The following is a 23,339-nucleotide window of genomic DNA, read 5'->3' on the forward strand; positions in this document are numbered from 1 at the left end:
TTAAAGAAATTATACTTACTCTGAGTAACAGGCGGGATAAAAAATATTTCATCCAGAAATAATAATATGAAAAAATAAAATAATATTATAATACTATCTAATAATAAAGAAATACTGGAATTAAATTTCTACTGATAATAATAATATATGAAAAGCTACTAAATACTTGGATGTAAAAGAAAATATAGTATTCAAAAAGATTCTGCAGTTTCTCAGAATAGATAAAACTATTATTACTAATTATAAGAAGTAAATAAAAAGATTACTAGCTAAGTTTTTTCTACTCCTACTAGATAATATCAATGATGAAAATAATAAATTATGAAAAATACCTGTCAAGATGCGTATTATCATAATAAAGAAAATAAAATATTAATTAATAATAATAATTTTTTAGAAAATATCAAGTAAAGACAGTCTATCAATAATAATCTAGAAGATAACTTAGTTTATAGTTAAGAATAAAATCCTTGGTTTATTGCAGGCATTACTAGAAGAAGAAATATTATTAAAACAGTAAAAATATATAAAGATTATATTATTTAAAAAACTAATTAAAAAGAACTAGTCTTGAACAAGAAAAGAGAAGTAAGACTAAATAATACTACACAGTTATTTATAAGTAAGTGCAGACAAGTATTTCTGTAGCTAAGCTTCCAAATATATAATTATTTAAAGATAATATTATTAAGCATTAAGAACAGAATTAGGTGAATATATAAGAAAATATTCTTATATATTCTATTATATATTATCAGATCTGTTATATACCAGTACAGTAGTTATAAATTATATTATATACTTGTCTGTATACTATGATTATATAATATATAATTATTTCAGGCATTGTAAGAGCAATCTAAAATTATACTAAATAATAGTTTTGGTTTTACTTGAGTGCTGTCCTTATCAGTACTTTCTGCCTGGTAAGTCTGTCTTACTAGTAGGTTAACTAGCAGGGGTCCGTAACAATGATCTTTACTTTCTTATAACTAATTCTAAGTATATATATAGATTACTATATTTTAATATTCTTATGAAAAGAAATACTTTTTTGAAAATATATAATTTAGATATAATAAATTATACTAGATAAGAAGTATAATTAATTTAAGCTTTCTAGGGTATCGAATATATAGAATTTTTAGAATTTTAGATAAAAATATTAATGTATTACTTTATATAATACTTATTAGAATAAAACTTAATACTATAATCTTTATTATTATAATATTTATTTTTATAATACTTATTAAACTTAATTAAACTTAGTATCTATAGAAAAAAAAATTAATTTAATTTAAATTTTACGGAGCAGTCTTCTTTGTGTTTCGGGTGACTGGCGCTTGGCTTCAGGCTGGACCTGATCAGCTTCCTCTCAATGTAGTAATGTAGTTCTAGATTCCTCTTGTCGTTGAAGCTTTAAATGGCAATGCTCTCGAGTTCCTTCCCGATATTATATTCGTTTTGTTCCCTCGTTATGAGCCTATTCGTGAGGCCTTTCACGGAATCTATCTCACTTGGCACTTAGCTAGACTGCAATAGCAATGTAGAGAGGATGGTGGTTTGAGCCCGACGAATAATGATGCAACAATGCTTCTCGGTAATGGGTTCACGATGTAGAACATGTGGCCAATCACCAGCACTGGAAGAATTCACCCAACGCCCAAGGTTATATATATTGATGGACTTTCGTACAGAAAGCCCCAGGAAACATACCGATCAGCGCCATGCGCAACCCATTGAAACCCGCCAGCAGGTGACTCCTAACAAAAATCGCGATTGACTTGCGCCATATGGTTTTCGAGGTCCTTGACGTTAGTTGTAGAGGGGTGAGGATTAGGAGGGCGGGGCGAAGAGATAGTCGAGGCGATGTAGAATTTCATATTTATATATAGTGAGGTGGAAATGGGACAATGGCAGCAGTATGGAACATTCCTTGCGCGCTTCAGCAGGAAGGTCGGTCAAAGGAAGTAGTCAAACAAAAGCTTGAAAATGCAACATAGACTTCTCAATGCCTCCAATCATAATACACACACACACACACACACACACACACACACACACACACACACACACACACACACACACACACACACACACACACACAAAATTCATTAACGCCCGGCTCAGCCGAAAGGGTATGTCACAGATCCATTTAACACACTTTCTAATGGACTTTATTGCGAATGAGTGGCATACGCATTGAAACGGTGAATTACGCGAAATCAATACCGTGTACGGGTTCGGTGGCGGCTCGCTTGTGGATTTCAAGCCAATGATATGCATTGCACCCAGCAGCCTCACTCTTTTACCCCTCTTTCCAGCCGAAGTGCCTCTTATCACCTTTCCATTTTCACATCTCCTTTCCAGGTAGAACTCTTAATCGCATATAGAATTAGGCTCGTATCCGCTAGCCGGCATGAAGTTTACCTTCTAGGGCCTTTCTGTCGCCTGCTGCCCTACAATGTCAGATCCAGACCAGTACACTGTTGGTTGGATATGTGCCTTGGAGACAGAATACGTCGCTGCCCGAGCTTTTTTCGAGAAGAAACATCCTCGCCCGGAGACGCTTTCGCCAAACGATAATAATCACTACACGCTGGGGGAAGTCGGCGGTCATCGGATTGTTATTGCCGTTCTGCCAGATGGAGAATACGGGATATCATCAGCTGCTGGGGTGGCTAGGGATATGGTCCACAGCTTTCCGAACATCCGATTTGGGCTCATGGTTGGGATTGGTGGTGGGGTGCCTACAAAGCATGACATCCGTCTTGGCGATGTTATCGTGAGCTCATCTCGAAATGGGAGAGGTGGCCTGCTGCAATACGACCTCGGTAAAGAGTTGCAAGGGCAAGAGTTCTATCAAACCGGGTTCTTGAACCAGCCGCCGCCGATTCTACGCACAGCTGTCGCTGGGCTCCAAGCACAGTATGAGGAGGAGGGCCATCAGTTGAAGGAGAGCATTCAAGCCGTGCTTGAAGGCAATAATCGACTGAAACGGAGATATATGCAATCTCCTTTCGAGGCCGACAGACTTTTTGAAAGCCAGTTTGCTCATCTGAATCCCCATGCCAACTGTGGCGAGATTTGTGACAGTTCAAACTTGATTTGTCGACCAAAGCGAACCGATGAGGAATATGACCCTGCTATTCACTATGGCTTGATAGCATCTGGGAACAGAGTGATCAAGGATGCAATATTCCGTGATAAGCTAGCAGCAGAGAAGGATGTTTTATGCCTTGAAATGGAAGCAGCTGGATTAATGAACCATTTCCCTTGCTTGGTTATCCGTGGTGTTTGCGACTATGCCGACTCGCACAAGGGCAAGGAATGGCAAGGTTGGGCTGCAATGATGGCGGCTGCATATGCAAGGGATCTCTTGTATCAAATTGTCCCCCAGCGGGTAAAGGCTGAGCGAAGAGTCAGCGAACTATTGGATGGTTAGTTATAGCTACCTTTCAATAACTTCATCATCATGCTTAAAACCTTTTACTAGGAATCAAAAGCCAACTGGCTAACGTATCCAAGGACATCGACAACCTTCGTTCGATCACTAGCGGATCGGCGCAAGAAGTACATGCGCTTGCCGAGAGCATTGATTTGAAGGATCTACCAGTTGCTACAGGAGCTGAATTTGGAACATATATGGATCAACACGAAGAAGAATGCCTCCCAGGGACCCGAAAAGAGCTTCTCCTCGACATTCGAGATTGGGCTGTATCAGATCAAGGAAAATGTATTTTCTGGCTGAATGGTTTGGCCGGAACTGGCAAGTCCACAATATCACGAACCGTGGCAAAAGACCTTCAGGAGCAAGGGCTGTTGGGGGCGAGCTTCTTCTTCAAGAGAGGTGAAGGAGACCGCGGTAACGCAGCTCGCTTCTTTCCTACTATCATCCAACAGCTATTTACCAGAATCCCGGAACTTCGCGCTGCTATCCTGCAGGCGATTCGGGATAATCCGAGAATCTCAACCATGCCACTTAAGGAGCAATTTGAGGAGCTTATTCACAGACCACTCCACAGTTTAAGTCAATCTAGTCTCCAGAGCTTGCGTCTTGTAGTTGTGGTTGATGCACTTGATGAATGCGATCGTGATGATGATATTAAAGTCATCCTCCAGCTCTTGCCACGAGTTCAGGATGTCAACTCTCTTTGTTTACGATTTTTCATTACCAGCCGACCCGAGCTGCCTCTTCGATTAGGCTTCAATGCAATTGACCATCGTGACCTAATCCTCCATGAGGTACCCAAGCCTATAATAGAACGTGATATCTCGATGTTCTTAAAAGAAAAATTTGTTTCGATAAGGCACACTCGATCCCTCTCTTCAGACTGGCCTGGCTATGTGAATGCCCAACGCCTTGTTACCATGTCAGTCCCGTTATTTATCTTTGCTGCCACGATATGTCGTTTATTTGAGGATTACAATCTCGATCCCGCGCAGTGTCTCACCGAGATCCTCAAATACCAGAATCATGAGTCAAAGTTGGATGGAACATATCTGCCAGTGCTGGACCGCCTGGTCTCTAAATACAATGGAAAAACACAAAAGCAGTTGATTCAGGGGGTCCGAGAAGTTGTCGGCACAATTATTCTTCTTGAGAGCCCATTATCATTTACATCCCTCTCAAAGTTCATGGGAATCTCCACGCAGTCCATCCCTGCCAGACTGAACTCACTGCACTCTGTCCTGTATATACCGAATAATGACATACTACCAGTGAGGCTCTTCCATCAATCGTTTCGAGACTTTCTTCTTGACCCCAGCACTCGCGGAAAAACTCCATTTTGGGTTGATGAGAAGGAAATGAACCAGACAATATTTATCTCGTGTCTTTCTGTCATGCGCGAGTACCTCAAGAAGAACATATGCAGACTTGGAAGCTATGGAACTAAGCGCAGCGATATCAATCACAAGTCTATTGACCACTATTTACTACCAGAGCTGCAGTATTCCTGTCGCTATTGGATTCACCATTTAGCTCGAAGCAACGACCCGATGAGCCAGGTTAATGATATCTTAACATTCCTAAAAGAGCACTTCCTTCATTGGCTGGAGTCAATGAGCATTTTAGGGATAACACCTGAAGCAATAATTGCAGTGAATTCTTTGCTCCAGCTGACCAAAGTATGTATTAGACTAGGTTGTGGCAGCCGACTGACTAACACTAATGGGAAATCCAGGATACATCCAGTAATGAGATGTACGTCTTTCTCTTAGATGCGCGAAGATTTATCCTAAAATTTGCACAAATTGTTGATACGGCACCATTGCAATTGTACAGCTCTGGCCTGATTTTTGCACCACATAGATCCTTGATCAAAGAGAGCTTTGAGAGAGAACTTCCTGCTTGGTTATCCAGAGGTCCAAAGGTAGAAGAATATTGGGATCCAGAGATGCAAACGCTCGAGGGCCATTCTGGCTCGATTCACTCGGTCGCCTTTTCAAATAACGGGCAGCTGCTGGCATCCGGCTCGGAGGACAACACCATCAAGCTGTGGGATGCGGCCACGGGCGCTCTCAAGCATACATTGGAGGGCCATTCTGATTCAGTCATCTCGGTCGCCTTCTCAAACAATGGGCAGCTGCTGGCATCCAGCTCGTATGACAACACCATCAAGCTGTGGGATGCGGCCACGGGCACTCTCAAGCATGACATAAGCACTGACCATGTTGCCACCGACATTCAATTTTCTGAGCAGCTGCCATTATTGATTACTAATATAGGGTCTTTCGATATTCGAAATTGCTATGAAAGCTTCTCAACTTCGTCCGAGAAGGTGATGGAGATTTCTCTGGCAGCAGGGCGGTGGGTCACTGTTCAGGGTCAAAGAGAGGTATGGCTACCTCCAAATTATTACCCTCAGTCGTCAACGGTCAAAGACAGTACTATTGCACTTGGGAGCACGAGCGGCAGAGTTGCCATAATTGCGGTCTCGGTCATGTGAGGTATCCTGTGCTGAACTGCATTCCTAGCTCTCTTATTTTAAGGTCTCTTTTCAAAAGAAGGGTAAGGGAGACCGGGGCTCTATATAGCTATCTGCAGATTAATAGTGTTCGCGATGTTTCGGGCTCTATCAGTAGGTGGTGGCCAATCACCGATACTTTTGGGTAGTGGCGCGAAGCAAGGTTGACGTGCATCCATGGACCTCAGTCATGTGACTACGTGCTGGAATTTCTTCCCAAACGTAAAGGGCACAAGTGCATAAGTAATCACGTGAAGCAATGAAAACGCCCAAAGAAATCCCGTTTAACACAGGTCGTATTGTAACGAATATTGCTCAAATAGTCGGCTTGCGCTAGTCTCTTGGCAGTGGGGCTGGGAAACAATTGTCATGTGTTCGAAGGTCAGAGGAATATCGGAACCGGCTATACGGGTGCGGACTGTATGACTGTATGAGAGAGGACTTAGATTAAGGGGAAGGCTAATTCGTAGTGCTGGTTGATAATGAGCGCGATATAAAACGGTTGTTGTGTGCCGAGCGAGAATTATCGCGATGGCGGACCCACCCACGGGTGCTCCCGAGCCCCTTGGGAACATGACCACACTGGGGAACGACGCGCTGGAAAACTCTGAATCAACGACCACGCGCAAGACACGGAGACAAACACGCGCAGACAACCACCAGGATCAGGCGAACTCACTAAGTATCGAACCAAGCACCGCAGGTACCAACACACCCGGTGACCACCAAGGAAATCCGGCAGATCATCGAACACCTGCAACATACCATTGAGAAGCAAACCACGTTGATCCAGGCCACCAGAACCGAGCTGAGAGAAGTGAAACACAATCAGAGAGAACTACAAACTCAGAATGAGAAACTACAAGACGAGATCCAAACGCTCCGAACTCAAATCGAAGGGCTCGACGCACCGAATCCAACGCGATCGTGGGCCGCCGTAGCAGCGGACACGAACATCTGCGAACCAAGCAAGAACCGACGCACCGAAAAGGACAAGAACTGTATCCGAATCAGCACCCAACCGTTGCCAACTGACACAACCGGTATATACACCAATACTAATGAAATTGGCCGTTACCTCCCCATGCCGTCTGCGAACAACCACATCAGGACCGCCTTACTGAACGCACCATCCACCCACGGGGTACAGGTAGCAGGGGTTGGAACCACCAAAACTGGATATGTGATCCGTTTCAAAGACCCCGAGTTAGCTGAGACTGCCAGGAACAATACAGAATGGTTACAGGAGCTGGGCCGTGAGACAAGACTGGTAAAACCACGTTACGGGGTAGCCGTACACCATGTCCCAACACAGGGGCTGGATCTAGAGAAAGACAAAACAGGAGCCATCCGGAAAATTGCACAGGAAAATGATCTCCAGGAACGTGGGTTCCGAATCGAAGATATCGCTTGGCTTAAGAAAAAAGACAAAGCATTAGGGCCGTTCGCATCACTGGGGATCTGGTTTGACTCAGCGGAGGCGGCGAACTGGATGCTCGACAACGGCCTTCTGATCGACCAACGGTACATTGAAAGAGTAGAGAATTGTGAAATTAGGAAAAGACGCTGCTTCCGCTGTCAAGAGTTTGGTCACCTCGCATGGTCGTGCAAGGAGACACCACGGTGCGGTCACTGTGGCGACCAACATGAGCGAGCGCGATGTCCTCCAGGCGTTAGACCACGCTGTCTGGACTGTAGAGGAGAGCACGCAACCGGCAACAGCCTGTGCTCCGACGCCCGCTATAGCGCCCCCCGCACGATGCTAGAAAACAACCTTCGAATCCTGCAATTGAATATGATGAAATCGAAACCCTGCATGGAAGCCCTTATCAATGATAACCAGACCCAAAACCTGGACATACTCCTCGTCCAGGAACCATCTACCACTATATATCGAAGCCATGTGAACCATAGCGCATGGAGACTACACCGACCAACAGTAACAAGCGATTCTGTCAGATTCAGGAGCCTTATCTATGTTAATCGGAGACTCTCTACGTCCTCCTACCAACAGGTGCACTGCGACCAACCTGATCTAACAGCAATCAAGATCCGGACACCCGGACTACAGATTCTGGTCTTCTCGGTGTACATCGAACCTATACCAATGCATAATCCGGGAGAAGCGTCAGCAAGACGTGTACTATCAGCCATACGTGACACGATACATAGTACTCTACAAAACACAAAAAAGACCACTAGTCTCATACTGTCAGGAGACTTCAATCGTCACCACCCGGCTTGGGGTGGTAACCATGTCCAATCCCGTTTCATCGAAGATGCGAGCGAATTGATCAATTTCTTCAACACCTACAGCCTTCGGAGCTGCCTCCCACGCGGCACGGCAACTTTCTGGTCACTAAGCCACCCCGGTAGAAACTCTACTATCGATCAGACATTGACGGACCGTCCGGGGATGCTTCTCAAATGCCATCTTTACCATGATAATTACGGCTCCGACCACCGAGCAACCTACTCGGAATGGAGCCTCCGAATGCCGCGCAACCCCGACACCAAACCAAGGAAGGCGTACGAACGAGCCGACTGGGAAAAGATTGGATGGGATATATGGGGAAGCATGAGGCCCTGGGAGACGCCAGACACAATTGAAACACTCGATGCCACGGTGGAGAAACTTATTCTAGCGACCGCGACGGCCATTGACAAGGACATCCCGAACCTACAACCGTCACCATATGCTAAGCGTTGGTTTACACCAGACCTCAAAACCCAACAAAAAGCAGTAAACCAAACACGGCGTAAATGGCAAGAGAGCTGCGCAAGGGCAGGACGGGACGACCCCTACACTAAGCTACTCTCTGAGGATATGCGCCAAAAGCGCCGGACATGGACACGGGCAATTGAGAAAGCCAAAACCGCACATTGGAAACAGTTTCTGGACAGAGCAGGGGAAGGGAGGCTTTGGAAAGCGGCGACATACATGCGGCCACGCGAATCCTGGAGCAGCGTTCCGGCTCTCAAGGTCGATAACCGCAGCGTGACTGGAAACCAAGAGAAGGCCGAAGCATTTATGGATACATTCTTCCCGACGATGGCGCCGGCCCAGGAAGAGACACCCATACGAATCCCAGCGGAACTTCCATGGCAACCAATTACAGAACTCGAAGTCTATAGATCCTTACAGGCAGCGAAGAGCTCGACGGCGCCCGGAGAGGACGGACTCCCGATGCTGATCTGGAAACGGCTGTGGGGACACCTTGGAAACCTCATCACGCGAATTTTCGCAGCATCGATTGACTTAGGGTACCACCCCCGAAAGTGGAGAAGCGCCCGGCTTGTGGTTCTACGTAAACCCGGGAAGTCTGATTACTCGATCCCGGGAGCGTACCGGCCGATCTCACTGCTGAACACACTCGGCAAATTACTTGAGGCGGTAATGGCCCGGCGGCTGTCCTACCTCGCAGAGCACTACGGACTTCTCCCGGACACCCAGTTCGGCGGACGTCCGGGGCGAACAACCGAGCAGGCCCTGCTGGTGTTGACTAACGCAATCGACCGGGCGTGGTATGGACAGAGAGTAGTTACCTTGGTAGCCTTTGATCTGAAGGGTGCTTTCAATGGCGTGAACAAGACCAGTCTTGATATTCGTCTCCAAGCTAAAGGCATTCCTAAGGTCGCTCGAAGGTGGATTGCAAGCTTCATGAGCGGTCGACAAGCCAGAATTGGGTTCGATGACTACTGCTCCGATGTGATACCGCTGGGAAATGCCGGGCTGGCGCAAGTTTCCCCCTTATCCCCTATCCTCTTTGCTTTTTTCAACAGTGATCTGGTGGACCAACCAGTCAATTTTCACGGCGGTGCATCAGCCTTCATCGACGATTACTTCCGTTGGCGGGTTGGACGATCTGCTGAAGAGAACTTGGCTAAACTCCAATCCGAGGATATACCCCGGATTGAAGCCTGGGCTCGGAAAACAGGATCGAGCTTTGCTGCCGAAAAGACTGAACTCATCCATATCATCAGGAAGAGAAGGGAACAATGTCGAGGTCATATCACACCATAAACAGCAGCGTCATCACTCCAACAACTGCAAAGCTCCTCGGCGTCATTTTTGACCATGAACTACGGTGGAAGGAACATGTGCAACAAGCTGTCAAGCGAGCTACCAAGGTCAACGTGGCGATTGGGGGGCTGCGGCAGCTTCGGCCTGAACAGATGCGACAGCTATACGAAGCGTGTGTCACACCAGTTGTTCAATATGCGTCAACTGTGTGGCACGACCCACTGCGAGACAAAACACACCTGAGACAGTTACGCACCGTGCAGCGTACGGCACTTATTCGCATTCTCTCCGCCTTCCGAACGGTAGCCACATCCACTCTCGATGTCGAAGCTTATATGCTACCTACCCATCTTCGCCTACGCCAGCGTGCTCAAACCACCATCACTCAACTCCACACATTACCACGGAAGCATCCAATCCGGGAAGTCCTGCTTCGGGCCCGGAGACGACGAGATAATGTCGGATCACACGCCCGGTTCCCGCTCGCGGAGGCTCTGAAAACCATGAACCTAGAAAGGCTCGACGACCTGGAAATGATTGATCCAGCCCCACAACCACCGTGGCGGGCTGAAGCCTTTTCTAAAATCGACATTGCGACCAATAGGGAAATAGCGATGGAGCAGGCGGAGGCAGCACGGTCCGAGTCGGACCTTGTGGTGTACTCCGACGCCTCGGGGCGTCAAGGCCACCTGGGTGCCGCAGCCGCAGTCCTCGATGACGAATCGGTAACGACTGAGAGCCTACAGATACAGGTCGGACCCACGGACCAATGGTCGGTGCATGCCGCCGAACTAATCGGTATCCTTTATGCGATCAATCTTATCAATAGAATCGTGCTCCAACAGCGAAGAGCCGGCCAGAAACGAGCGAGAACAGTCACTATTCTCAGCGACAGCACGTCAGCACTGCTGGCTATTCAGAAACCCGGCAGTAAATCAGGCCAACAAATTATCTATGCGATCCTTCAAGCAGCCAAGAATACGAGAACGCACGGGGTTACAATTCGATTGCAGTGGGTTCCCGGACACAGCGAGATCCTCGGTAACGACGCAGCCGATCGGCTGGCCAAAGAAGCAGCTATACCTGGCAAGACACACCCGTTTTCCCCCCTGCTCTCGCGTGAAAGAGCATACATCAGGCAAGGAATCCTTACTCAATGGGAGAAAGAATGGAAAGAGTCCAGGGACGGCGGCCATCTCCGGAAAATCGACAACACACTGCCAGCAAAATACACCAGACGACTCTACGGAGCTCTGCCAAGAAATCGAGCATACCTTCTGACCCAGATACGGTCGGGACATTGCTGGCTGTCCACGTACGGCAAGTTGTTCGGCTTCCGCGATGATGACCGGTGCCTCTGCGGTGGACGGGAAAGTATAATACACGTCCTTCTAGATTGCCCGCTGCTCAGAGACCTACGTCGAGAGCTCCGGGCAAAGGTCGGCGATGCGCTCAATAGCATGTCAGTCCTGCTGGGCGGATCTGGATCTTGCCAGGAGGGTGGAAGTAGAGTCAGCAACGCTTCGCGCACTAAGACAGTCGAGGCCGTCTTGGATTTTGCGGAAGCATCCCAGCGATTTCGAAGCCGCGTGCCATAAGGGCAGCTAACTAACATCAACGGCGCAAAGGCCACAATAGGCCCCGACGAGGCTCTAAGTTCGTTTAAGAAGTGGTACAGGACCAATGTTTATTAAAGAGATACATATAGTGGTAGTAGCCTGCATATCGCCTTAGCGAGGGGTCAGGGTAAATGAAGCCATCCATCCATCCATCCATCCATCCAACTGTACTGGGCACAGCGACGCTGACAATTGTAGTATCGAGGACTACCAGAAAATGTTCCACAACACAGAGACGCGATAACGATTGCTAGCCGTCATGTCTCCGTTAGCGCTGTAGTCTGGTATTTTCTACCTTCAAAGTGAACATTGTCAGTTTCCTCCATCGATATTTCAATGTGACATGAGCAACTGGCGATCAACACGCCCAATTGGATACGTAGCAGCATCGGTCTCAGCCTAAGCTGACAGGCCACTTACTATGCCAGCCAAGAAGCATCTTGGATCATGGATCATGCATGCCAGGAGCAAAAGGGGCCACGGAAGGAAGGCTGTGCAGGCAAGCGAGAGGGTCTCTGAATTTTCCCTACAAAACTTTCTGATCCCCTGTGATAAGCGGTAAATGCAGTTTAAAGAATCCATACGAAATCTACTATCACTGAAGACACGATTGATAATACCATCAAATACTGCGCTCTACCTGACTACCTCACCACATTGGGGGCTGAAATTCACAACCCTCATCTCGTTTATGCAACTTCACCCGCCTGCTCTTTACAAAAGGCAAAACGCCTGATTAATCATAGCTCATTGCCCACTGCTTAGCTGCACCATGTCACATTCAGAGATTGTCTTGTAACATTCCGACAATGCTCACAGGGACCACCGAGTCATTAAGACCTGCGTTGGAACGATACAACATCGGATAAAGGTATGCAGGAAACGACCAGACCAGAAAGCTTCCGACCCAGAGAAAACCAAATATCCGTTCACCGCGGGACGCCGTCCTATTGCGAGACGGCCCGCCACAACGAAGTATAACAGAGTAAGCATTGATTGCCAGATCTTCCAATATTAAACCGAAGGCCTGCGTGCAGAAGAACTGCACAGCCCCGGAGCTAGATGGCAATAGCCCCGATGATAAGTCAATAAGAAAGTGCATGAAAGCTGAGGTTGCAAACACCGTTACAACTCTGGCATATCGATCGGCGAGCGTCCACAGCTGGAAGCGAAAAATATCGCTTGCAAAAAATCGAGAGATGGCGCGGAATTTGTGAGAATTTGATTGGTGCCACACGCGACTATTCCGGTATTAGTTGAATACCAATAAAGAAAAGAACAGAGTTAGAGGGGTTTTTACCTCCACAGTCTTCGCAGACTATATGCATCCGACAAGGTTCCGTACAAAGGAGGCCAGTCCTGCGGTTTACTCCACCTCGCAAGAACGCTGGTGAATGCGAAGAGATAATAGAAACCACCCTGACTGGCCAATAAGCCTATGCCAGCTGCAATGCCCGAAAAGACTCGAATGGCGATCTCTTCCGCAGTAATTTCGGAGATCCTCCGAACCAACGGCACACGAGATGCAACGAGGAAGCGAGATCCCACTTCAGGATCGCCCATCGAGCCGAGCACATCGAGGGCCAGGTAACTGAGGAGGATAATTCCCGCAGATCGACGGAGAAATGCGGCTCGGTCGCAGGTGATCGCCTCAGGAACATGATTCACTTGCTCAGGCGTTCCAATGCATCGCGCATTGAAGGCCGCCCAGATACCAAACCGTACACGGGCCACCCAGGTTGCATTTAGCGGCTCGGGCGATTTCGCCGCGGAGGGGTCAGCAAATTCCCAACGCGTCAACAAACCTATGTCGATATAATGAAGCAGTAACATGACCGAATAACCACCTGCCAGGCTGGCCCATGGTGTCCGAACGAAGTATCCCAATGCGGTGGAGATACAATGGCCAGTACATAGTGCGACAATCACCAATGCGCCAGGCCTCAGGCTTGAAGGGGCCGAGGTGAAGCCCAGTGTGGTCACCACCACGGCAGTTTGAAGGGAAATTGATAAGAAAGGATTCAAGGGCATTCTCTATACTCTATTGCTGGACTTGGGGGTTTTTAGCTGTCGCAAGGTTGTAGCAGACAAAGCAGGGAGCCAAAGAGTATCTTGTACGTTAAGGGAAAGATCAGAAATTGTGAATAGGAGGAATAGAAGATGGTTATGTACAGTACCTTTGGCCCAACCAAACAAAGGAGCAGGGAAGCTTGGACACCTTCTGGCCTAAAGTTGGGGCTTATCAAAGAGTAAGGGGCGAACCCTTGCACCAAGCACACCCTGGTCCAGTCTACATGGTGATTGAGGGTAGTTACAGTCTTTGCCTACTGCAAGATTTTGACAGAACATAAAGTACTGTATAAGCCGCCATCAAGATAGATACAGTTTAATTCTGGAATAACACTGAGCGTCCAGAACACTGTCACCTCCCTATCTTGCCGCTCTTGTAAAAGAGCCGACTCTACGACACACGCTATCACCGACGTCTCTCCCCCGAGAGGATGAAAGACGTGGATGCTTATCAAAAAGGAAATCCGTGGAAGCAATATACTGAACCATAAGCAACTACAAATTTCATACTTATATAACATGAGTCCTAGTTCTGAATGCGACACGAGCAATCAAGGCAGGCAGCCTCCAGCCGTTCCAGTATCCTTGACGACAATCGTGACGTGGCGTGCTGATTGAAAAGAGCGCTCACCAGATGCTCAACTGGGATTCTATGGAACCAGTGCAATAGAACTAGCTTCTTCTCTGTACCGATTAGCCAGGTCCAACATCAAGTCACCGTAATAAACAGCCCACGCTCTCTGTAAGAGACCTTCGTCTCGGCGACAACGCAAACATGTGATATACATACATACCTTCCGTACTAAGACAAAGCGGTGTTTTGCGCTGGACATTGGGAGGCCAATAGTGGTGGTCCTTTCCGAAACGGGCTTGGAGATACTTGGATACCAGTCTCGTGATCACGAAGCATTCCAGTCTTTCTGCGTGGTCGAGAGCGCTTTTGAACAAGCAGGATGTGCCGGGCGTTCTAACATATATGCCAAACGATGGGTTACACTCCACATGGTTTGGTGTCCCAGATACTGGCCGTGAGGCACTCGACTTTTGCGGCAGTGTTTGACATTTGCCTGACCACATGTCAGCATATTCCTGCGGTCAAATCAGGGAACAGCGTATGAGATAGACTCACTAGGCCTTGGGTCGAGGAAACGGCCGCTGTATGCCTGCCTTGCTAATTTAGGGTCATCCTGTGCGGTGTCTAGGCTGGCTATAAACCGCAAACGGCCACCAGCATCGTGGTTCGGTAGGATTGACGGTCGATACACTTTTGTATCTCTGGGGATAATGACCGCCTTCATTGCTGAGATTTTAGGTTGAGGTTGAATCCGGCGAGCCATGAGGATGGGAGTATATAGAAGATGCAAAGTCGAATAGATGCAAATACCGCGGTTGTTCAAGTACTGATGTACTCATGAGCTGGCCCGGTACACGTGTTACCGGCTGGCCCCTTATAAAGAGTAAGTTGTGGATACTGTACTGAACGGACACACGACGCTTAACGTCTATAGGTCGGGCTGAATATCATCTCGCATGGATATGAGAACATGTTTGTAAATCTCCAAAGGCTGAATGTGATTCTGGGCATGGTGGAGTACTGGACGCATGCTGCAGGAGTAGTCCAGGACCTCCTCTACTCGACTTTCGCATGAGACTGTGGCTGGGCTGCTCTGCTATGTGAGACAACATGGGGCGCGAAACATAATGGTTCGTAGGGCATCTGGACAGTGCGCTAAGCTCGATATGTAATAGCGCACGTTGCGTAGTACGCTAACTCCTTCCAGCAAAGAAACCCATGGCTTACCGCCTCCAGCCAATGGTGGGGGCACTGCCCGGAGGAGCCAAGGGAACATTCGCCGTACAACTACTGGGTCATTACGTCAATTCCTTTTATACCGGAGAAGCAGAAAGTAATGCCAGCAACTATCCCTAGTCAACTTTTGAAGGGAATACAGGAGCCTCAGGAATCATACAGCATCTCACACAGTCACATGACGTCTGCATTAGCGAGGGCAAGCAGCTGTGTTGCGACGCACTGAATGTGATAGTGCAGAAAGCACGGAGCGAAGACTTACTCCTCGTACCGATTCTACCTAGCCACGGTTGCTCAGACATGATGAGTAGCATGAGTGAGCGTCCTACGTGACCGGTCACCTGACGCTCACTTGACGGTTTGTCAATCAACCATTTGCCTCCCCTAGGCTCAGTTGATTGATGTGTAGGATTACTACCAGTACAGCATATATTATGGCTGCGGTCCGTTCTGGGACTATTCACTGAGAGCGGCAAAGCCGTACCTGTACTTCGAGATAGAGTTCTGCACGCCGGCTCTACCTAGTCCAGTAGAGATAAATACTGATACGAAAAAGAAAAAGGTTATATCATAAGGTCTGACTGGATTAGGCGGGGGCTTCTACGAGTAACATACGCATGCTCTGAGTATTGCATCTAAGTGATTGTGCTCTGGCTAACATCAGTCATGTAACGTAAGTTTCCGAATGATAACATGTAGTACTGTAATCAGGAGTCGCCCGATGGCGATCAGATTACCCGCTCTCCAGGATGCCGGTACCACCTGTCATCCGAGTCTATATGCTTTAAGAAGATCAGCAATTTCTGCATGTCCCATCTCATGAGCGGCCGCCAGTGCTGGTCGCCGGAAGTAATCCCCTTCAATCACGACTCTTCTGTCCTGAAGCAAACGTCTCACAACGTTTAAATGTCCCGCATACACCGCCCAGCACAGCGGACTGCGTCCAATGAGGTCCGCCCGGTTGACATCCAGCTGAGGATCTTGAAGGAGGAGATCGACGACATCATGATGCCCGGCTGCTGCGGCCCGGCATAGTGGGGTCTCGCCTACCTGGGTTGGGAGATTAATGTCCAAGCGATCCCGGTGCTCGAGGAATAAGTTCACAATCTTGGTGTGGCCTCGTTCCGCTGCCAGGCCCAGTGCCGATGCGTTTCCGGCGAAGATTGGATCCAGCTGCAGATCGTCTCTCGCAAGCAACAGTCTGACCATGTCAATGTCCGCTTGATGCACGGCCCACACAAGTGGAGTCCAACCGGTCATGTCCGGTACATTGATATCCAGTCTCTCCTCGCAGAGAAGTAGCCGTGCTATGGTTCGGTTCCGGTACTGGACCGCATGATGAAGGGATGTTGATCCATCCCGGCCTACAACATTAAGATCGAGGTCGTCTTCGCATAGCAGTCGCTTTGTCAGAATCTCGTCAGAGCGCTTCGTCGCCCACCAGAGTGCGGTCTGCCCGCATGTATCTCCCACATTTGCATCCACCCCTGGCGCAGCGAGGAGCAGCTTGGCAACGGACAGGTACCCGCGGGTTGTGGCTTCATGCAGAGCTGTGAACCCGTCGTCGTTCCGGCCGTTTAGCTTGATGTCTGGTTGGTTGAGCAATAGCGTGAGCAAATCAAGATCCGCCATGCTTGCGGCTAGATGTAAGGGGGAATTCCCGCTTGCCGTGCGAACATCGGCATTCGTAGGAGCTTCCAGGAGAAGCTGGCAAATGTGGTCCCTGCGGAGGGCAACGGCCAGACATAATGGCGGCATTTCTTCGTATATCTTCCAGTGCCCATCGGCACCGGAAATCGAGACATCAAGATCACTGCGCGTCAGGAGCATGGCGGCGATCTGTCTATTGTCTTTGATGATGGCACGATGCAGGGCGGTCATACCGAGCCAATCCTGCGCGTTCACATCAAGGTCCTGCTTCTGAAGCAAGAGCTGCACAAGTCCGTCGTCGTTGTGCAGAACAGCATAGTGCAGAACCGTCCGGTCCTTCCAGTCTCGTGCTGAGATGTCAATGTCGCCATGCGCTAGGAGCGCGCGACCGCCGCTGCCGAAGCCTTTGCGCATGGCGTACAGCAATGGCGAGGCTGACTGGCTCTGAGGATGCATCTCAATTCTCGCATCGGCCAGAAGCAATCGCAGAATGACAAGGTGCCGATGCTTGATAGCGTCCAGCAGCGGTGTCTTGTTGTCCCTGCTTCCTGCGTTGATATCCGTACGGGCGTCTGAAAGCAACACCTGAACAACCTCTACATCCTTCTTCCGCACCGCCACACCAAGCGGGGTCAAGCCCAGACCCTCGCCGCGGCAGTTGACATCGATGCCGTCGTACGAGAGCAGCCATCTCACAACGGGTGCCTGTCCGAACATTGCGGCAAAATGAAGAGGTGTGTAGCCATGGAGATACACATTGACGCGGGCCCGGTAAACACACATCGTCTGGATAAGTTCCAGCTTACCATAACGCGCTGCCCAGTGCAGCGCCGAGCTGTTTTGGAATCGTATGTTGAAGCGATAGAGCGCCGGTAACAGCTGTCGATATACATGCGAATTGGTGAGACACAGAGAATGGATGTCCTTGGCCCGCTCCAGATGGTCCATGACACAAAGTAAGAGCTCACCCGGTAGGTCCAGCAGCAGCATGCTGGTCTGAGGCGGTGGTAGGTGTTCTTGGGATCGTGCAACAGGGAGCTTGGCTGAGATGTGGACACACCAGGAGGTACAAGCGAGGCTCTAGGAAGGTACACGCGCCGAGATGGGCCTGTTGGCTCCTCGAAGCAGCTGGGTTACGATACCTTTATACCGTGGCGTCCGCGTACCTGGCTTGTGGGCCTCGGCAGGAACAAATATATCCCAAAGGATCTCTTGAGAGGCGTTGTCTCTAATGGAGCCAGGCTGCGCTTTTCATGTAGATCAGTCCCACAACTAACGTCTCGAGAACCGTAAATCCATATGATGGTATGCAGCGGCGATGCCCCATATGAGGGCACGCACTCTCTCTGGATGCCAAGGCCGTTCCCACACACATGGCTGATAGCAAGCAACCTTGCAATCCCGTGCCATGCTATCTCACACTACCACTGCATCTAGAATGCATGGGAGTGCCTCTCGGATTTCTACTACCGCGTGCTAGTATAGATTGATCCAGATGCCGGATGCCGCATTCCGGTATGAACAGTCTAGAATTCGGGAAACTCATAGTGGAAGAATTCAAATTCAGGCATGGCTTATAAGGCGCTGCACAGTACGATATTGTAATTAATGCTGCAACATTCCAAAGTATTGGCTGCATCTCACAGATCAATAAGCGTATCAACGCACAGAGACGCGCGGGATGTTCCACGCTCCTCTGCAGGACACTCATTCTAACACGGACCGAGTATCTGAAGCTAGAGCTACAAAGGGCAGGTCAACTTGGCTGCGGGTCAAAAGCGTGGTCGAATTTGCTGGAATCAAGAGGCTCATGCAGCATCTCCTCGTCCATCCATTGTTCGAACGCAAACCGGGCTGCTGGCAGGCGGTTGTACAGGAAGATCTCGAAGAAATCCGGGGGAATATTCTGCAGCAACCGGGGCCGGAACTGCTGCAGGACCGCCTCCATGGCTTCAAACTGGGTCTTTTTCAGCGTGCGGTAGTCCGTCATGGACGATCCCTCCTCGCCGGAGAAGTAGCCCACGCCTTGGGGAAGGAAGCAGAGAATGTTAGGAGACCCAGCGATACGCGCGAGCTGTTTCCACGGCCATGCCCGCTTGCTCCACTCCTTGACCTTCTCCTCCACCTGGCGATAATCCCGAGCGTCCGCCGGGAGGCCCTGGATGATGTCCCCGACGGTCTGGCCCAACGGGTCCGGGCAGCCCCTCTGGCTATGCTGCTGGCGCAGATCGTGGACATACCAGCAGGTCAACGCAAGCCCAATCCGAGACGATTGCTCATTGCTTTTGTGCCACAGGCCCGCCTCAAACACGCCCGCCGCGCTGCGGCCAAAGGGACGCGTCGTATCGTGCTCTCGGGCCCGCAAATGTGACAGCTGGCGCTTGATCCCCACTAAGACCGCAGGTGATGCGATGTTGAATGTCAGCTGAAGCAATCGATCCGCTTGTTCCCATCCCATGGGTACCCCGCCCAGCGGCATCTGTGCCACTCGCTGCCACGTGCTGGTCAGATCCAGAGCTCCACTGCGTCCTGTCACGGCAGACCACCGCCGTTCCGCCTTCTCGTGACGTGACAGGCCGGTCAACCCACCAACCAGTGACGGTGGCTGACTGGTACGGGACTGGAGCACCTCCGCGACAATTGTCTGGGCCAGGCTGGACCGGAAGGTGTCCGGGGGATCCCCCTGCACGGGAAGCCCTCCTGCCCGCTGCGCCATGGTCCAGAGGAAGCGGGTCTCACTGCGATTCACCTCCCCATCGGACCCGAGGCACTGATGGTCTACCTGCCATTCGGGACAGGGTTGCTGGCACTCGCGCAAATGCTGGGACAAGGCAGTTGTGGCGGCCTGGCAGGTGGAACAGGCCTGTGGGCGCGAAACATCGTGCGCGGACGGCTCTTTGGAGGCAAAGGAGTAGTGCACGACGGCCCCGGTGCTAGTCTGGACTTCTATCAAGGACCAGTTGCCGTGCCTGCTGTCGGGCAACAGCAACGTCCGTGGGAGAGGGTACAGCCGGAGCGAACCCCGGTGGAGCTGGTCCTTCCACCCCACGTCCCCGATCCGCAGATTCTGGGCATGGTGCTGCCGGGCCAGCCGCTCCCCCAGGAGGTCAACGCTGAAGTCTGAGAGACCCCCGGGGGTGCGCAGTTCAGCCAGCAACCGGCTCACATGGGCGCGCGTCAAGGATGCTCCGTAGACTGAGATCGAGTCGTCCTCCGACAGGCCGCGCGACAGGGTATCGCGCAGCGCAGCCCATTCACCCTGCCAAGCGGCTCCAGCATCCCGGTCTGGGCTGTCATGCCGGCCGTCCGCCATGGTCGCATTCGTGACCGTTCCCTCGTGAATGCCAGGCGTCACTGGGGAGGAAGGGAATGCTTTCAAGATGGCTTGGCTGATGTTTTCCGGAAGGCACCAGCTGTCTGCCAGCCTGGCGGTGTCGGCTGTGGACAAGCTCGGGGAGGACGATTGCGAGAAGGGCGCGACATCACCAGGGTCAATCGGCGTCTGCCCCGTAGACCATGATGGCTGCATCTGCGGCTCCGGCCATTGAGTGTTCTGCGGAACAAACAATGGATCCAGGCGTGCGCGTTCCGGGGCCTCGGCATCAATAAATGTAATTCCGCAGCGGGAGCCGGACCGCCCGGGGACGCTCTCAGATGAGCCATCAAGAGACGGGGTAGGTTGCTGCATGGAGTCCGCGGAGGTCTCGTGGAATTCCCGGAGCAAGTGGTCGAAGGCAGCCCCCGCGCCCGGCTGGGCGAGCGGGCCACCGCACAGATCCGTGGCCTCCAACGCTACGAATGCATCGTCGCGCCCAGACTGTTGCTCAGGGCCATCGGCCGTACTCCTGTCGCTCTCATCCGTATCCGACATAGAGCCCTGACAGACCGAAGCGAGCTGGTTTTGCCCGCAACCTCGATCTTCCTCCCGGCCGCCGGTCCCGCTACCACTACCGACGCTACCCTCATCGTCCAGTTCCGGCAAGACGCAAGTCAGTCCCTCCACATCCCCGCCTTCGTGGAAGCTTGGGATGGAGTGCTGCCACTCGGTGACCAACGGGCCGAGCTGCCTACTGCAGACATGGTCGGCCGGTCCACCGGCGACCGCGTCGACCTGATTGATATCGGCGGTTCGCCGGCGGGCCACGGCTCTCTCGGTAGGAGCTGCAGATGTGTCGATCCACTCCAGCTTGCGTTTAGAACCCGCCAGCAGTCCCGGCAGTGGGTTTTGCGGACTGGTCATCGCAATATCGCTGAGGTGGGCTTCGATGGCCTGGACATAGTCGAGTGGGTTGGACGAGGTCGGAAACAGCGCCATGCAGGGCTGAAACTCCTCATACATATCACGCAGATAATTCAACTACAGGCACGGTCAGCATGCTCTGCTCTGACGAGGCCCGATCCACGGCCTGTGACAAGGTCTCACCTGGACGTGAGCCAAGCGAGCTAGGGCCGTCCGACCTACCAAGATGTTTGCGGTACACGTTGTGCTTGCGCACCCTTCAGTCCACTGGCCGCACAGTTCCACGACCAGAGGTTTCTACCAGTGGCCCGTCAGTTGCGCCCCAAGGCCATGAGACCATCTGGACTCACCGCAATCTCCCAGTATCTCCTCTGTTCCAACTTAGAGGCCATATCTCGCTGGCCACCACGGGTCCGCGTAGGAGCTTTACCAAACGTCCAAACACAACACCCGATATGCAGCTGCCCCGCAGACCCAGAGGTCTCCTTAGATTCGCAGTCCTTTGCTGTGGCATCTGTGATATCAATCACGGCCATTCTTCTGGTTTTAAAGCTGGGTGCATATTCCTGGTCTCGACACAGTCGGCGAGAAGATCGACGCTCTTATAGCGAACCATGCGTGTCTGAGAGAGCTCCTTTTACACTGCTTGTTGGTATCTGTCAACGCCGCCATCGGACCCGATTAAGGGTGCAGGACGCCGCATTATTTCCAGCCGGGGGCGGGGGAGGGACAAGGAGAGTATGTGTACCATGGTTCCTGCAGTGTACCTTTCACAAATCCCGCACCATTATTACATGATTAAAATGGTGAAGTTACATTGGCGAACTTCCTGTCAAGATGGCACTACCTCCAACGGCTCCCTCCTCTGGCACTTATGGAATTGGCCAGATCGGAAATATTTCTTCATCCCAGAACCCCGGCCGTCACTTACAGCATAGCCAGCTGGGCAACGGAAGACATCGCCTTCCATATCTTTCCTGTGCGGAATATACATATGGACGTCAGTCCCCGGTGTCACACACAATCCCTGCTTGTCGACTGCTGCCATTCGCCGCGTTTCAACGGCCTTCGATAACACTGCCTGGGAGACTGCGGGGCAGTAGATGGGGATAAGGTCTGAAGACCCATGCGCTAGTGGTAATTAGCGGCTAGGGCTGAGAAGCCCCAAGATCCAATGTTGACAACCATGGATAGCGTGTGGTGGGAATCCTGCTGCCTCTTGCATCTCAAACAGGATCGGCAGGGCCCACAGATCTACCCGTGACTACGGACTCACAAGCACTGTTTAGTCCGGCATCCGTAGTCTTTGCTCCAGCGTTCATTTTCCGGATACGTTCGTGAATGATGAAACCGCGTGGGATGATGCAGCAGAAAATGTGCCAGGCTATGACGTCTCTTCCAGCCCTGCAGGAATGGGCGTGTTCAAGATCCCTGGACGGGTGGGAGCCATGAAAAGAGCAGTTTCTATCCCGGTATGATAAGCGTCAATGTTGCCCAAGTTCCAAGGCTCAGAAGTGTTGGGAAAAGCTTCTTCGACCACATGGGTGGCCAAATCTACGTCCGGTTCACCGGTCAAGCTCGCTGGCAGCAACGCCGACGTCTAGAATGGCCTAGTTGACAGAAATTGCCCATTGCGCTATTCCCCTTCAAGACATCTGATGGCCAACCCGGGATACCGTAGGATCAGGAAGCAGATCAGCAGCGGGTGCCCGCTCCGCAAGTGGACTCGGCCAGAAGACCACGTGGATCTCGGATTTCCTCTCCGTGAAACTTTTCATCAACAATAGCATACATTGTGTGGGAACAATTGAGTTTTCAGCTGTTGCGGAACGTGGCATCGGACGGTGTCGATCATCTCTACTCGACGACATCATCCGCCGCATTTGTAAGCCATTCATGAGCGGGCCCGCAAATCCCCGTGGGGCTTCCTAGCGACTGATCCATGGAGATTGGT

At 50.6% G+C, this 23,339-nt stretch overlaps 6 protein-coding genes across 6 annotated transcripts, besides 1 other annotated feature; 3 read left to right on the forward strand and 3 right to left on the reverse strand.

Annotated features, from left to right (window-relative positions):
* Positions 1-302: 302 nt before the first annotated feature.
* On the forward strand, positions 303-1,156 carry An08g12180 (uncharacterized protein; the record flags this gene model as incomplete). The annotated part of the gene is made up of 6 exons (XM_059749502.1): positions 303-344; positions 398-407; positions 569-622; positions 844-848; positions 882-926; positions 1,124-1,156. The coding sequence occupies 6 exons, from the start codon at positions 303-305 to the stop codon at positions 1,154-1,156; spliced, it is 189 nt and encodes a 62-aa protein (XP_059601277.1).
* Positions 1,157-2,031: 875 nt separating this feature from the next.
* Positions 2,032-2,110: a repeat region (repetetive DNA).
* Positions 2,111-2,467: 357 nt separating this feature from the next.
* On the forward strand, positions 2,468-6,406 carry An08g12200 (uncharacterized protein; the record flags this gene model as incomplete). Its single annotated transcript, XM_059749503.1, has 5 exons — positions 2,468-3,443; positions 3,500-5,133; positions 5,190-5,950; positions 5,983-6,086; positions 6,321-6,406. 5 exons carry the CDS (start codon positions 2,468-2,470, stop codon positions 6,404-6,406), a joined length of 3,561 nt encoding a protein of 1,186 aa, XP_059601278.1.
* A 1,325-nt stretch (positions 6,407-7,731) lies between these two features.
* An08g12210 (uncharacterized protein) lies at positions 7,732-11,594 on the forward strand (the record flags this gene model as incomplete). The annotated part of the gene is made up of 2 exons (XM_059749504.1): positions 7,732-9,828; positions 9,957-11,594. The coding sequence occupies 2 exons, from the start codon at positions 7,732-7,734 to the stop codon at positions 11,592-11,594; spliced, it is 3,735 nt and encodes a 1,244-aa protein (XP_059601279.1).
* Positions 11,595-12,396: 802 nt separating this feature from the next.
* On the reverse strand, positions 12,397-15,022 carry An08g12220 (uncharacterized protein; the record flags this gene model as incomplete). Its single annotated transcript, XM_059749505.1, has 7 exons — positions 12,397-12,856; positions 12,961-13,649; positions 13,793-13,939; positions 14,088-14,180; positions 14,317-14,369; positions 14,480-14,752; positions 14,815-15,022. 7 exons carry the CDS (start codon positions 15,020-15,022, stop codon positions 12,397-12,399), a joined length of 1,923 nt encoding a protein of 640 aa, XP_059601280.1.
* Positions 15,023-15,611: 589 nt separating this feature from the next.
* An08g12230 (uncharacterized protein) lies at positions 15,612-18,135 on the reverse strand (the record flags this gene model as incomplete). The annotated part of the gene is made up of 4 exons (XM_059749506.1): positions 15,612-16,016; positions 16,111-16,149; positions 16,393-17,084; positions 17,712-18,135. The coding sequence occupies 4 exons, from the start codon at positions 18,133-18,135 to the stop codon at positions 15,612-15,614; spliced, it is 1,560 nt and encodes a 519-aa protein (XP_059601281.1).
* Positions 18,136-18,901: 766 nt separating this feature from the next.
* An08g12240 (uncharacterized protein) lies at positions 18,902-21,921 on the reverse strand (the record flags this gene model as incomplete). Its single annotated transcript, XM_059749507.1, has 3 exons — positions 18,902-21,502; positions 21,569-21,652; positions 21,736-21,921. The coding sequence occupies 3 exons, from the start codon at positions 21,919-21,921 to the stop codon at positions 18,902-18,904; spliced, it is 2,871 nt and encodes a 956-aa protein (XP_059601282.1).
* Positions 21,922-23,339: the final 1,418 nt, after the last annotated feature.

The sequence above is a fragment of the Aspergillus niger genome, assembly GCF_000002855.4.
Source record: "Aspergillus niger supercontig An08".
Lineage (NCBI taxonomy): Eukaryota > Fungi > Ascomycota > Eurotiomycetes > Eurotiales > Aspergillaceae > Aspergillus > Aspergillus niger.